Source organism: Saimiri boliviensis, chromosome 17, assembly GCF_048565385.1.
Source record: "Saimiri boliviensis isolate mSaiBol1 chromosome 17, mSaiBol1.pri, whole genome shotgun sequence".
NCBI lineage: Eukaryota > Metazoa > Chordata > Mammalia > Primates > Cebidae > Saimiri > Saimiri boliviensis.
This window is the reverse complement of record NC_133465.1, coordinates 67,578,658-67,594,677: the sequence shown is the minus strand read 5'-3', so window position 1 is coordinate 67,594,677 and position 16,020 is coordinate 67,578,658. Positions and strand designations below refer to the sequence as shown.

At 40.9% G+C, this 16,020-nt stretch overlaps 1 protein-coding gene and 1 non-coding gene across 7 annotated transcripts in view; both read right to left on the bottom strand.

The window, feature by feature from the left end:
• Positions 1–16,020, bottom strand: part of TNRC6C (trinucleotide repeat containing adaptor 6C) — a 146,628-nt gene that overhangs the window by 34,987 nt on the left and 95,621 nt on the right. For all 6 annotated transcript variants that reach the window (XM_074389014.1, XM_074389010.1, XM_074389012.1 and 3 more), the window contains exons 6-9: positions 7,474–7,689; positions 4,762–4,928; positions 1,558–1,638; positions 237–294 (exon numbers count right to left, since the gene is read on the bottom strand). In XM_074389014.1, the coding sequence (XP_074245115.1) occupies positions 237–294; positions 1,558–1,638; positions 4,762–4,928; positions 7,474–7,689 (522 nt within the window). The remainder of the gene's footprint in view (positions 1–236; positions 295–1,557; positions 1,639–4,761; positions 4,929–7,473; positions 7,690–16,020) is intronic.
• LOC120366983 (U6 spliceosomal RNA) lies at positions 5,620–5,726 on the bottom strand. The gene has a single exon (XR_005581491.1). It is a non-coding gene; the product is annotated as a U6 spliceosomal RNA (small nuclear RNA).

Genomic DNA, 16,020 nt, shown 5'->3' with positions numbered 1-16,020 from the left:
GGGAAAATATGAAGAAAAGCCACCATGCTTCAAATATGGCATTGGCCATTTATCTCCAAAGTCCATTAGTCCCAAGAGACTCTGTGGCTCCCGCCTGTTGTGTGGCTGAGCCTTCACTGTGGCCTGGTCCTGTCTCTCAGGACATCTTCAATCATTAAACCATGACTACAATAAGATGCTTCTGGAAAGTAAAACTTCACATCTAGGTAACTTTTAAGGTATGCTGTATAACTTACTCATGGCCTGATCAAGATTCATATTGTTACTCTTCAAGGCCTCCTCAGCTGGTTCTCTCTGTGTAGGAAAACAGAGCTTTCTTTAGTGCACATTAATTAACAAAAGGAAAGTTTATAAATAGTTTAATCACTATCTACTTAAAGACACAGTTATTAGGTTTGGAACTGGAAGTACATTTCTTCCATTTCTTCACTGTTGAGGTTAGAGATAATGTCTTTTAAAGACACCCCGAGGCCACGGTCAACCTCCTGCCCTCTCACGCAGGCAGAGCCTGGCCCACTAACACAATGCCCTGCCCAATGCAGAGGGCCTGTGCCCAGTGTGAAGGATGGGATTCCTCCTCTACATGGAGGCCATTCTGGACTCATTCTTTAAGGGACATCCACAGTAATTGAAAGACAAACACTCATTTGAATAAGGATTTTGAAAGAAGGCACATGAAGGGAATAGATGGTGAATATGGGCGACATCCCTTGCCACCTTAACTGCTACCCAGTCTCAGGAACTGAACAGACTGTGATCTTTTCAGGAGAATGCCCTGCAATATAATTATCCCTACACATGATCGGAATCTTGGGAACTAAGTAGGTCTGGTTAGGATACTTTTTTTGGATACAAAACCTTAGTACTTTATACCAAGTTTTCTCTTGTGATTTTTATCAATATACTGTATACACTAATGAAATTCACTTTTAATTATAAATTAAAAGAAAATATAAAACTGTATAAACCAATGAAAATTAAAAATCACACAGCATTTTATGGCTGGGCATAGTGACTCATGCCTGTAATCCCAGTACTTTGGGAGGCTGAGGTGGGCACATTGCCTGAGACCAGGAGTTCAAGACCAGCCTGGCCAACATGGTGAAACCTCGTTTCTACCAAAAATATAAAAATTAGCTGAGCATGGTGGTGCGTGCCTGTGCGCTAGCTACTTAAGCGGCTGAGACAGGAGGATGCCACTGCACTCCAGCCTAGGTGCCAGAGCAAGACCCTATCTCAAAACCAAAAAACAACAAACAGCATTTTCCATTCTAGGAAAACGCTCTGACACCTTTCTTGATAGAAGTTATGTGGGTCTTTGCTGTGGTACAAAGCAGTGATCCCTAACCCAAACTGCCCAGGTAAAAGGGAGATTTATGAGTTATATGATATCAAAAAACAAACAAACAAACAAAAAAGAGTTAGATGATGTCAGTATCTCATTCTTGAAATGCTCTTGCTGTCTTTTATCACATATAACAAACATGGAGAGGAAACTACCAGGGCATTTCATTTTGGGAAGCATGGTAGGTAGGAGTAAACTAAGACGTCAGTTACCGGGAAGCCCATGTCTGTGAGTTGTTTGATCAGCCGGCTCATGATCCAGGCCTCATCCTGCTTGCCAGACGTCTTCATGCCCTGTAACAAAGTGTGGGAAAGGGGATAGTCCATGAGCTACATTTTAATGCATTTCTTTCAGAAACGGGAGACGAGGTCATTTAAAAGTCACTGAATCTTTTTGTATTAACGTTGAATAATGCTGTATTCCAGAAACTCCCTAACAGTATTTCATGGCTTCTACTACGGAAAGCATCAAGGTACATTTGCAGGTTGGTATATATGTGCGATTTATGAACTTAAAAAAAAGCAGGATATTTTTCTTTCCAGATAATTTAGTTCATCACAAATACACATTACTTTTATTGTCCAATAATCCTAAGTGCTCCCTTGAACACAGCCCTACGTGTTTACTAAAAATTACACAGTTTTTGTCCTTTTATAAGCTTTATTCTCAAAAAGGATAAAATGAGGGGGTTTATTCCAATGAATAAAGAGGCAACAAGAAGAAAGGAAGAAAGAACTGTTAATTTTTACTAACTATTTGTTCCTTGCAGCTCATAGGGTAGAGAAAAGGACTAAGTACGAAAATGTCAGCGAAGGAGTCGATGACGAAAAAGGCCTGCTACTGAAAGAGCAGTGGGAGTGCGGAGGGCACAGCACCACAGAGAAGCCAGGAGGCTTCTCACTAACTTCCCTCTGAGCCTATAAATGCAAAGGTTCTAATGCAGCATTATTACAATATAAAAAAAAAAAATCTCCTTCTAAAAATATTCTTCAGAGTACTTTCCAAAATTGAGCCTGCCACAGCTATATAATGGAGCACATAAGGCTTTATAAACAAACAGGCTTTCTTTCCTCAAGGAACTAGCTTATTTTGGGGTATTTTAATCATTACTCTGTTGCCAGAGCCAGATTAGCCAAGATTTTAATTTACCAATTTGGTATTTCTGGTCCCATCATTAACTGGATTATCTGCCAGCCCAACAACTATCAAAAGGATTCTTTTGAATGTCTGTAATCACTTCTACTCCGCATGAGCAGAGAGCCCTGATTTTAGTTTCTGGGTTTTGCTGATGGTTAACTGAATGCTTTTTAAACTAAATTTTTTTGACCATGAATACATTCACATGATTCAAAAGTATAAACGTGGTGTAAAGAAAGTTTTCATCTCATGCCACCCAAACTGCTTAGTTCCTGTTCTCTCCAAGAGGAAACTACTCATAGCAGTTTCTTATTTGGCCTTCCAGAGAATTTAGAACATTCCATAGAGGCTGATACACTATGTGTGCATGTATGCCCACACACACATAGACACACGCACACACAAGCTTGTTTTCTTCCGCTTACCCCACAAAATTGGGTGTGTGCTATATGTTTTTCTGCATCTTTTAACAATGTACTTTAGTGATCTTTCCATATCAACACATATACAGAATTTCCTTTTAAATAGTTTTCCTGGTTACTCCATCAATGTACGTTTAAACTATTTTTATCTTTTTACTACAAAATTGCTGCAATACAAAACTGCACAAATGCCACAATATGAGACACCGTCTCTACAGAAAAAATAAAAAATAAAATTAGCTGGGCACAGTGGCATGTAACTGTAGTCCCAGCTACTCATGAGGCTGAGGCAGGAAGACAGGTCAAGCCCAGGAGTTCAACGCTGTACTCCAGCCTAGGTGACACAGCAAGACTGTCTCTAAACAATTTTTTTTTAAATAAAAAAGTAAAAATGTTGGCTTTTGGCGGGTCTGAGAGATGCAAAATGGCAGGCATCTCTGAGTGCTGTCTGAAACTGAACTGCCTTCCTGTGAGTCCCTGTGTCTAGTGGCCATCCGTGCTCCTTCCCTGTGGACCATCTACTGTTCACATTCTGTGCTCCTTTTTTTATTGGGTTTCTGGCTGATTTTTTTTTTTAAAAATCAGTTTCTAGGACTTTATCAGGGAGATTGGCCCTCTCCATGATATGAGTTATAAAAGTTTTTCCAGTTTGCTATTTTTCTTTTGACTTTGATCATGGTATTTTCTGTCATGTACAGTTTTTATGTTTTTGTATTTGTGTCTACAGACAAAAAATTTTATTTTATGGCTTTTAGATTTTGGTCATTCATAGGCCTCTCTGACTCCAAAATTGTTTTTAATGTCTTTTACATCTTAACATTTTTAATATTTAAATCTATGATCTACTTGAAATTCAGTCATGCTGAATGTGTGACTGAAATGGGCAGTCATCTAGAAAAAACAGATACACATCTCCTGTATATATGAGATACGTATCTCAGGTTTTTCTAGATGACTGACCATTTGTGACTTTTTTTTTTTTTTTGAGACGGAGTCTCGCTCTGTTGCCCAAGCTGGAGTGCAGTGAGGTAGTCTTGGCTCACTGCAACTGCAACCTCTGCCTCCCAGGTTTAAGTGATGCTCCTGCCTCAGCCTCCCCAGTAGCTGAGATTACAGGCGCCCGCCACCACACCTGGCTAATTTCTGTATGTTTAGTAGAGATGGGGTTTCACCAGGTTGGCCAGGCTGGACTGAACTCCTGACCTCAAGTGATGTACCCACCTTGGCCTCCCAAAGTGCTGGGATTACAGGGATGAGCCACTGTACCTGGCCTGCCCACTTGTTTTAAGACTTCTTAATCATCTGTCTCAAACTTTTTGGTCTCAGGACCTTACAATACTCTCTTAGATACTGAAGATCCCAAAGAACTTTTGTTTATATGAGTTGTGTCTATTGCTATTTACTGTATTAGAAATTAAAACTGAGAAAATTTGGAAATATTAATTTTGTTTAAAAATAAAGCCATTGCACATTAACATGACATTTAAAAATGAACAGTACTTAATTTTTCATGAAAAGAGTGTACTGTTTGGTATTCTGGCAAATCTCATGTCTGGCTTAAAAGAAAATGGCTGGATTTTCATATCTGTTTCCGCAGATTCTCTGCTACAATAAAGATCTCTGTACGCCTCCACCCTACACTGGAGACAGATCTCAAATGAAAAAGACAGTCTTAGTACTGGCATCATAGTTGTGAACTTGCTTAATCCCTTGAAAGGGTCGCTGGGCCCTGAGACTACTCTGAGAAACTCAGGTCTACCTTTCCATCTGACTCACTGGATACTGAATGTGTCTGAAGTACCTTTGGCTTTCAGGGCCTACCATCTTTAAGAGTGCTGTATTTAGTGCTGTATTTACCTTTTGAAGCCCTTTTTTGGGGGCATTCCCCCAGGAGCTGCAGGAGGAGGTGCTTTCTTGGGAAGCAGCATGATTCCACACGTCTCCTTCTTCGTCCTCCCACTGGCTGGTACTGAGGTGCACTTCATCTCCACCACCGCCCCAGCCTTCTTGCATAGATTTTGAAGCTAGAAAGAGATCAAACATGAACTTACCAATTTCATGCCCCTAACACGGACGATGCTTCCACTATAACATGTAATTTAGGGGAGGTGGGACAAATGAGATGTAATCTACCTTTTTACACCTTCCTTTCTCCCAGATCTAAGAAATGAATTTCTCCTGCTAGATATGTAAATAAACACGTACATGTATATAATTTTTCCTTCAAACACCAGCTATTTGTACTCTGTGCTGTTCTAAACTTCCTTGACTAACTGCAGATCATCCTAAAACATAAACATGCTAAAAACAAATCCTGGGGCCAGTAGGGAAGGTGGCAATCTCTACACGGTATGAAAAAGCTACAGAAATGTAGATTCCTAAAAAATTTCATTGTCCTGTGTGGTTTTAAACATTTGTACTTTTTTCTATTCTTTTTGAAACATAGTCTTGCTCTGTTGCCTAGAGTACAGCAGTGCAATCATAGCATCCTGCAACCTTGAACTCTTGATCAAGTGATCCTCCTGCCTCAGCCTCTCGAGTAGCTATAGGCATGTGCTACCACATCCAGCTAATTTTGTTTCTTTTTAATAAGAGACGGTGTCTCACTATGTTGCCCAGGCTGGTCGCAAACACCTGGGCTCAAGTGGGCCGCTTGCCTTGGCGGCCCAAAATGTTGGGATTACAGGCATGAGCCATCACAAGTGGCAGGAAAATGTGTATATGGGATGCTTCATGAATCTGCATCTCATCCTTGCACAGGAGCCAGGCTAATCTTCTCCGTATTGTTCTAATTTTAGTACATGTGCTGCTGAAATGAACACCTCTGCCTGATTCTTAATCACTGCTTGATCCAAACCTGTGAGCATATGTCACACAGACCAGTGCTTCTCAAACTTGCCCACTTGTGATAGTCAGCTGGAACATGTGAAATGGAACAAGCCTGAGGTCAGGCCTGGCAGGCTGCACTTCTCCCAAGCTTGCAGGAGATACTGACAAACTAGCAGGACGGAGGCCTTCGGCAGATAAAGCTACAAACTAACCACTGAACTTCGACTGCAGATATTTTTTCCTCCTTTCTTAAAACACAAAGTGATTTTCGATATCAAAATTACCCCAAATTTTCACTTCTTTGAAGAATATGAAGAAGGAAAAACACTAACAGGGCAGTTACCTGGGTCTTTAATGAGGATACAAGGCTGATATACACACAGAATAGGCACATAACTGTGCCTCCCAGGACAAATCTGAAAATAGAATACACTGCCTCAAAACAGCACATTAATCTAAATACTCAGAAATTGCCTTATCTTTTAGGTTTGTAACAAAAATGTAAATGGAATAAATACCTTGAGCATAGTGGCGGCTGTATGGAACATACTATCTAGTTTTAGCAAAATAACAAAATAAAAAACCGATAAAGTTATATTTTAAGATGTTCAAAGAAAAGATGAAGCTTCTGCAGTTATGTGAACCATTTTTTTTTTTTTTTTGAGATGGAGTCTCTCTGTCGCCCAGGCTGAAGTGCAGTGGCACAAACTTGGCTCAGTGCAACCTCTGCCTCCCAGGTTCAAGCAATTCTCCTGCCTCAGCCTCCTGAGTAGCTGGAATTACGGGCACCCGTCACCACGACAGGCTAATTTTTGTATTTTTAGTAGAGACGGGGTTTCACCACGCTGGCCAGGCTGGTTTCAGGTGATCTACTGCTTTGGCCTCCCAAAGTGCTAAGATTATAGGCATGAGCCACCGTGCCCAGCCAGAATTAAATGGGAGGAAAATGTACAGTTCTTTCCTTTTTTCAAGTTGTTTATGGGTAAGCATAACAACATGAAAATAAACATGGTAAATTCCACCCAAAGTAGAGTTCTGTTCACAAGATGAAAGGGCAAGACGGCAAGATGTGTTAGATTGCCGTGAGGTAATACGTATTTTCAAAACTAACCTCAAGAAGAAAAGATGACATGCTTTATCTATCTTGCTCGGTGAAGCAGGTTTAAATTACTCAATGTGGCAGGCACAAGACTGCTGCTGAAGTAGTGTAGGCATTACTAGGAGAATCAAATACAACGCTGGGTTGCTGTGACGATATCATTTATTTGCATTATTAAAAAATGAGGGCATGGACATCTCTTAAAAGCGCGTTTGTGTTCACATATCAGACATGGCAAATAGGTCTTGCTTTATCGCCCAGGCTGGACGCAATGGGACAATCATGGTTTAACCTCCTGGGCGCAAGCTATCCTCCTACCACAGCCTCCCAAGTAGCTGGGATTACAGGCATGTGCCACCATGCCCTGCTAATTTTTCAATTTTTTTGTAGTGACAAGGTCTTACTATGCTGGCCAGGTTGGTCTTGAACTCCCGGGCTCAAGTGATCCTCCTGCCCTGGCTTCCCAAAGTGCTGGGATCACAGGTGTGAAGCACTGTGTTTGGCTAAGATTCTTGGTTTGTGGTTAATCTTAAAGTATAAACATTATGAGGAAAGTATCCTAAACCTCTATTTCAAAAATTCAACACTTTGAGAGTCATTTCTAAATTGCCAGATCAGGGAAAGCAAGATGCTAGGCTTACCTGGTTTGCACAGGGCCGAGGCAGCAACAGGTGCGCCAGCTCTTCCAAATGCCATGGGTGGCTCAGCTGGGTGATCTCCCCACCCACTGCCACTGCTGGGTGGCTTCCCCCACGCTGCTGTGCCATTGTCCACCAGCGTAGAAGGGGAGGATGGCTCTCCCCAAGAGTGTTCAGTCTTTGAGTGAACATGAGGCATTTCTCCCCAGCCTGATGAAACTGAAAAAGGTTCCAAGGGGTACAGAAAATCATAAAAGTACATCAGAGAAAAGTACAAATGTAATTCAGTTTTCAATTTCAACATAATTTCGAGATAATCTATCCTTAGAATAGCCTTTAGTAGAAAATTTAAAGGAGGCAAATGTATTACATGTAATCAGGTTTGTTTAGCTTTGTATTTTAAAATTCGTATTTATTTATTTTTGTAAATATATAAACACAGTGAGTCAGGGTCTCACTGTGTTGCCCAGGCTGGCCTCAACTCCTGGGGCCTGCCACTGCATATAGATCGTTTAGCTTATTAAAAATGGTCGGACACAGTGGCTCATGCCTGTAATCCCAGCACTCTGGGAGGCTGAAGCAGGCGGATTACCTGAGGTCAGTAGTTCGAGACCAGCCTGGCCAACATGGTGAAACCCCATCACTACTAAAAATACAAAAATTTAGCCAGGTGCAGTGGTGCACACCTCTAGTCCCAGCTACTCAGGAGGCTGAGGCAGAAGAATCTCTTGAACCTGGGAGGCAGAGGTTGCAATGAGCCACTGTGCCACTGTACTCCAGCCTGGGCGACAGAGCAAGAATCTACCTCAAAAAAAGTAAAATAAAAAATAGCCATTTTCTAACTCCTAACCTCTACCCATCTACAACTTTAAAAGTCCATTAAAAATGAAAGCCTATTTAATTCTTAGCATTTGCAACACAGTAGGGTTTAAAAGAATAGTTTAAAATTATGGTTAAGTAGCTTGTTTACTTCTTGTATTATACATAATGACATAAAAGAAATGATACGTTACATGATTCTAAGAAAAATTTATGCGTTGCAAATATATACTGAAATATTATTCTTAACTTTTGACCACTGTAGACACAGATCACCTTATCTGAGCAAAGAAATGAGAAAACAGCAGATTAAACACATAAAGGTAAAGTAATAACTGGAAAATGCAGATAGTTCCCATGGTACCACCCACAAGCTGAGAGAGATCAGAGGTGTCTGTCTTAAGACAGTTAAATTATGGATCAGAGTAGTTCCTGCAGGCACTCTGGGAGGGATTTTCAGAAACTCTTTCATTCCTTTGCCAAGTCCTTCTGCAACGGCATCCTCAGGAATTGGTCCCTTGTGAAAACAGGTTACAGATGCACATAGAAGCCTGTGGCATTACAGGTGACCCTTGACAACATGGGTGTGAACTTCAGTGATCCACTTAGACACAGATTTTCTTCTACCTCCACCACCTCAGTGATAGCAAGACCAAGAGCACTCCCCTTCCTCAACATGAAGATGAGAATCAAGACCTTTATGATGATCTACTTCCACCTAACGAATAGTAAACATGCTTCTCTTCCTCACAATTTTTTCTTTTTTTTTTTTTTTGAGATGGAGTTTTGTTCTGTCACCAGGCTGGAGTGCAGTGGCACAAATCTCGGCTCACTGCAGCCTCCGCCTCCTGGGTTCAAGTGATTCTTCTGTCTCAGCCTCCAGAGTGGCTGGGACCACAGGCGCATGCCACCACCCCCAGGTAAGTTTTTGTATTTTTAGTAGAGACGGGGTTTCACCATGTTGGCCAGGATAGTCTTGATCTCTTGACCTCATGATCTGCCCACCTCGGCCTCCCAAAGTGTTGGGAATACAGGCATGAGCCACCATACCTGGCCACTTTTCTTTTTCTTAAAAAAAAAAAAAAAAAAAAAAAAAAAAAAAAAAATTTGTTTTTTTGAGACAGAGTCCTGCTCTGTTGCCCAGGCTGGAATGCAGCGGCACAATCTTGGCTCACTGCAACCTCCGCCTCTCAGGTTCACGAGATTCTCGTGTCTGTTTCCCCAGTAGCTGGGACTACAGGTATGCAACGAAATGCCTGGCTAAATTTTGTATTTTTAGTAGAGATGGGGTTTCACCATGTTGGCCAGGCTGGTCTTGAACTCCTGACCTTAAGTGATCTGCCCACCTCGGCTTCCCAAAGTGCTGGGATTACAGAAGTGAGCCACTGTGCCCAACCCTTACAATTTTCTTTTCTTTTTTTTGAGGAATCTTGTTCTGTCATCAGGCTGGAGTGCAATGGTGCAATCTCGGCTCAATGCAACCTCTGCCTCCTGGGTTCAAGCGATTCTCCTGCCCCAGCCTCCTGAGTAGCTGGGATTACAGGTGTGCATCACCATGCTTGGCTAATTTTTTGTATCTTTAGTGGGGGTAAGGTTTCACCATGTTGCTAGGATGGTCTTGATCTCCTGACCTCATGATCCACCCACCTTAGCCTCCCAGTGTTGGGATTACAGGTGTGAGCCATTTTTTCTTTTTTCTTTTTTTTTTTGAGACGGAGTCTCACTTTGCTGCCGAGGCTGGAGTGTGGAGTGCAGTAGCACGATCTTAGCTCACTGTAACCCTTCGCCTCCTGGGTTCAAGTGATTCTCCTGCCTAAGCCTTCCGAGTAGCTGGGATTACAGGCACCCACCACTATCCCCAGTTAATTTTTTTTTGTATTTTTGGCAGAGATGGGGTTTTACCATGTTGGCCAAGCTGGTCTTGAACTCCTGACCTCAAGTGATCTGCCTGCCTTGGCCTCCCAAAGTGGTGGGATTACAGAGGTGAGTCACTAAGCCCAGCCCTTATAATTTTCTTAATAATGTCTTCTATAGGCACAGAAGAGGCTATGAAACTAGGCAATAAGAAGGACTTCCCCAAGCCCTTCACATTCAGTACAAAAAACATTTTATATTGCATAGGTCAATTTTATTTTTCCAAATCAACTCAAATTCTAATCTTTGCTTCTGCTATAAGCTCACCTGACACTGTTAATAGTCAGGTTGATGGCTTGTATCAGCTGTAATTTTCTTTTTCTTTTTTTTTTTGAGACAGTTTTGCTCTTGTTGCCCAGGCTGGAATGCAATGGTGCGATCTCGGCTCACCACAAGCTCTGCCTCCTGGGTTCAAGAGATTCTCCTGCCTCAGCTTAAGTAGCTGGGATTACAGGCATGCCCCACCATGCCTGGCTAATTTTGTAGTTTTAGTAGGGACAGGGTTTCACCATGTTGGGCAGGCTGGTCTTGAACTCCCAACCTCAGGTGATCTGCCCGCCTTGGCCTCCCAAAGTGCTGCGATTACAGGCATGAGCCACCGTGCCTAGCCTGCTGTAATTTTTATACATATACATTTTGTTCAGAGACAGAAGTGTGAATATTTTAAGTCGTAACTGTTGAAAGCATGTGACTGTGTGCAAGAGAAAAACTTACAGTATAAAATGCAAATAGTTAACCATAAATTTTACATTGTTTGGCTTCAACATGGATATTACAATATCAATTATGAAATGTATTAATATTCTGACTAAAAATAACATGGAATCAGTTCCCTTGATACTTTTTATTCTACTAAAATGCAGTAACACTGATTAATAACAGAAGGACACACAACCCAGAAATCATTTTAAAGTACAAGCTCTATGCTAAGCAATATATTATGCAAATAGTTACTAATAACATGGGATTAGCCCTAACCAGTTATTGCTGGCAATTGATAACTACATTACCTTTAATTACACAAAAGACAGTAATATACATTGGGAAAAATAGTTACACAAATTGAAAGGACAAAACTAAATCAGGGACATTAACATAGCTAATAAAAATTATGACGGTTTTGGAATGCTAAAATAACGTGTTGCTGAAGACCAACTAGCTATAAAAATGCTAACTTATTGCAGGTAATTAAATAATGAAGTCACCTAGAATTTGTTTATCATCTCTAGACCTCCATCTCTTTGAGGAGTCAATATATACTACAAATTATTTAAGTCAAAACTAAGAATAAAATACTAAGATTGTGGTTAGCATAGTTGATTTTTATAAAGAATTTTAAATTCCTCTTAAAAGCAGCAGAAATGCCTACAGAGTATTTTCATGCAGAAGGCAAAACGATTTGCAAGCATGTTTCAAAATCTTAGAAATGAAAGAACACTTGCTTTCTCAAAAAATTAAAAAAACCTAGTATCTCCGTTTTTATTTTTATTTAATAGAGACAAGGTCTTTCCGTGTTGCTCAGGCTGAAGTGCAGTGGCTATTCTTAAGTGGGATCAAGGTGCGCTGCAGCCTGGAACTCCTAGATTGAAGCAATACTCCTACTTCTGAGTAGCTAACAGGCGCCTGCCACCACACCTGGCCCAATATTTTCATTTTCAGTTGAATCTGGCAAGATTATAATTTACCTATAATGCCATCCTAACAGAAACACTAGGATGTATCATCTGACACTCTAAAGGTTTTAGAAGAGATGTTAAAAATCGAAATGCAATAGAAATTTTTGACGCAGAACAAGTATTCTTAGCACATAGAAAATAATTTTAAGTACCTAGAATTAAAATAATCTCCACTGTGACATGTTTATCATCAGAGCGAATTTGGCATCGTTTTTGTTAATAATTTATAGGGATTCTTTTAAAGTCTGAATTGAAGAGGCAGAACAAATTTCTATCTTACATTTAACATACTGATCCTAAACTTTTAAAAATGGTCCTTCAAATACTACTGCTTTTTGCAGAGTATCTCTGTACTATGGGGTTTTGGAATCATTATCTCCCTTCAATTTCTTCGAATTAACAAACAGAGATGGAGATAATAAAACATAGTTTTATGTAGTTTTCTTCAATTTTAAAATATGCTCTAATTTTCCTTCAGAATGGAGAAAACAAAGAGTCTAGGTGGTGTGCACCCGGAAGATGGTTATAAAATTGAGCAGCAGACAGAGAAAAGGCCAAGAAATAGGACCCAGGAACAGAGAATCACTCACTAAACATCGTTAAGCACATAGCACCTTAAGCACTACAGATAATTCAGTCAGTGGATGGAATCCTTTCCTTTATGAAATAAAAAATGAATTCTAGCTTGTTCCACAGATGCCACTTACATAGCTTCATAAATGCAATACTCCTTTTTGGGAAGAAAGGTTTAGTTAAAAAGTGGCCAATTATAATTAATTGAGAATATATGATAAAGGACTAGGCTGGGTGCAGTGGCTCATGCTTGTAATCCCAGCACTTTGGGAGGCCAAGGAAAGTGAATCACCTGAGGCCAGGAGTTCAAGACTAGTCTGGCGAACGTGGTGGCACACAACTGTAATACCAGCTGCTCAGGAGGATAAGGCACGAGAATTGCTTGACCCTGGAAGATGGGACATTGCAGTGAGCTGAAGTCTCGCCACTGCACTCTAGCCTGGGTGAAAGTTAAGACTCTGTCTCAATACTACTACTACTACTACTAATAATAATAAAAATAAAATATATACATCTATATATGATAAAGGATTAAAAATTCAATTGATCAGGCATTTACTGAGTGCTTGCTCTGTGCTTGGCTTTTTAAGGTACCGACCTAAATATTAATTAGATGAGATTTTTTAGTCATACCAATGGCCTTTAAAAGTTAACATAAATTTACTATGATAGTTGGTTGGGTACTGGCTTATGGAGAAACAGAGCAGAACTGACAGTTTCAAGATCAATGAATCTTTCATATCTGAAATCAAGATGAATTTTTATACAGTGAAACTTTATATAGAAGAGTTTGCTCATTATACAAGAATACAGTCAGATGGCAAAGTATCCTACTTTTCTGACAGCCTTTGCTGTGGGCATTTTACACTTCTGTTCCAAATTCAGGGGACTCTATTTGAGGGTTTCAGATTCAGGGTCCTTTCTAGAAGCAGACCACAGGCCTCGAGCTGCACAGCAACTTTCCTTAGAAGAGCTTCTCCCTGCCTTATCATCACATGGAGTAAGTATTAGAAAAGGAAAAGCCATTTTATTTAGTTTTGATTTCAGTACATTAATATAGATTTTAATGTGCTCACTCTTCCCTACTGGTATGAGGGGGTGGGGGGGGACACACCGTATTTTTTTCCTTTTTTTTTTTGAAACAGGATCTCCTGTTGTCCAGGGTGGAGTGTGGCGGTGTATCCACAGTTCACTGCAGCCTTGACCTCCCTGGGCTCAGGTGATCCTCCTGCCTCGGCCTCCTGTGTAGCTGGGACTAGAGGCACGCTAATTTTTGTATTTTTTTTGTAGAGATGTGGGTCTTACTAGGTTGCCCAGGCTGTTCTCAAACTCCTGGGTTCAAGCAACCCGCCTGGCTCAGCCTCCCAAAGTGCTGGGATTACAGGCGTGAGCCACTGTGTCCGGCCTCACACTGTATTTAACTGTCTTCATCACTTACCTATTTTGAGTTGCCCAAAGCTAAGGCCTTTGCACGTGGGGTTTGAGTGTCTCACGCCAGGGACTTGCGCCGAGAAGCATCTCTTCCTACTTCCTAGCAGGCTTCTAACTCCCCAGTCCCTGCTCAAGTCCAGCCCCACTTACCAAACCCCTCGAACACAGGAAGGCAAAAACCCAGTCCAATCCAAACCCCAAAAAAATGCCACACCTACAAAAAGCATAGATCACTCAGATCATTCCTCTTTTAGTAACCATTGCGTAGTGCTTAAAATAGAATTCCTTCTGACTGGGGAGGTCAATGGGATCTGTTTCTGAAGTTATGTGAAAACAGCTGAGCTATAACAGGATCTTGCTGATTCATTCCATCTGAAGGTGACTGTTTTTTGGTAGAGTTTTTATATTAAAGAATGATAAACTTCCTAGGCCAGGAGTCTAGCAGGAAGGCCAAAGCTCTCTAGCTTCTGCTGCTGAAGAGACTTAGAGAAACAATACATGCTTCACTGCTGTAGGTAGTAGCTTCCTAATTTTTTCCAAGTTTTAGTTTAGTGAAAGGGAGATATGCCTCTTCCATGATTAATACATACAATCTCTGCTTTTAGATTTTATATTATGATAAATGTTTCAGAAAACCAAGTTTTAAAGCAAGTATCACCAGATTAAGTACCCATACGCAAAGTAAAATTTGCCTCTGGCTAGAGCCTTTGCTCACTTGCAGTAGCCCACAGTGGTCACCACCAGCACAGCTGAAATACCTGCTGTGGTCGAGAGACATCTCTAAAGAGCTGCGAATAGGCAGTAAAATGAACACAAAAAATTCTAGACTAAGATCAGTATTAGCAGTATAGTTCCTGCATAGGTTAATTTCTGATTGGCATATGTAATAATATTTTACTTCTAGCCATTGTGGAATACACAGTATGTCGAGACCCCACTATGTTGCTGGTTAAGCTTGGATCAAGTGTATAACAGCCTTCATACTTTACTCTAAAATTATCTACATTTTGGTGAAATCTGAGTTCAGAGACGAAATCCCTGCAAGTTCTTCTTCAATTTCATTGTTAGATTCAGAGTCAACTATGAGGCTCCGTCACTCACTAAATGGTTTTAGTAATTAGTATTCAATGTTCTTTTGTGTGTCTGCAAGTTTTTGTTTTTGTTTTTTTTTTTTTTTTTGAGACGAGTCTAGCTCTAACACCAGGTTGGAGTGCAGGGGCACAATCCCGGCTCACTCTAACTTCCGTTTTCCGGTTTCAAGCAATTCTTCTGCCTCAGCCTCCCGAGTAGGGGGGACTACAGGCACGCACCACCATACCAGGTTATTTTTTTGTATTTTTAGTAGAGATGGGGTTTCACCATGTTGGCCAGGATGGTCTCGATCTCCTGACCTCGTGATCCGCCCACCTTGGCCTCCCAAAGTGCTGGGATTATAGGCATGAGCCACCGCACCCGGCCTGCAAGTGGGTTTTTAAGTGTCCCAGAATATTTATGTCTAAGTATACAAGGTAATCACGTTGCTGAGTATTTTTAGGATTTGTTCCATTCCCTTAGAACACACATAAATGCTATGTTTTTCCTTTCTCCCTTTGTGCCACATCCCACTACTGTAACCGGTAAAACAGACTGATTTCATGACGACTTAATAGCTTTGTATGCGCAGCAGAACACCAGGTGCAGGTCCTGCAATTCTGGCTTGCACCAGAGACTGAGTAACTAAGGAATGTTCTGATGAGGAGGAGGTGTATGAGCCAGTGTAGACAACTTCACATCCTGGGTCAAGTGCAGCCTCTGAAGCCCTTCTCAGGCAGCCTATACTTTCTGATAAAAAGACAGGCACAGGGATATTTCTCTGAATTCACACCATTGTTTTAGCTCCAGAATGAATCTGAACCAGGTCCAGACAACCCAGTTTAGGAAGCTACACTGCATTTCCTAAAATACTATCGGTTTTCCTCAGGCTCACAGAATACTAGTTAGTATCAACAAACACAGGAGAAAAATGACTGTACCGTAGCATTCACTCCTTTAAAACACACACACACACACACACACACACACACACACACACACACAAATATGTAATTCAGAAATCATGTTTTGTAAGATAGGAGAGGTCAATACCCTTAAGTGGTAA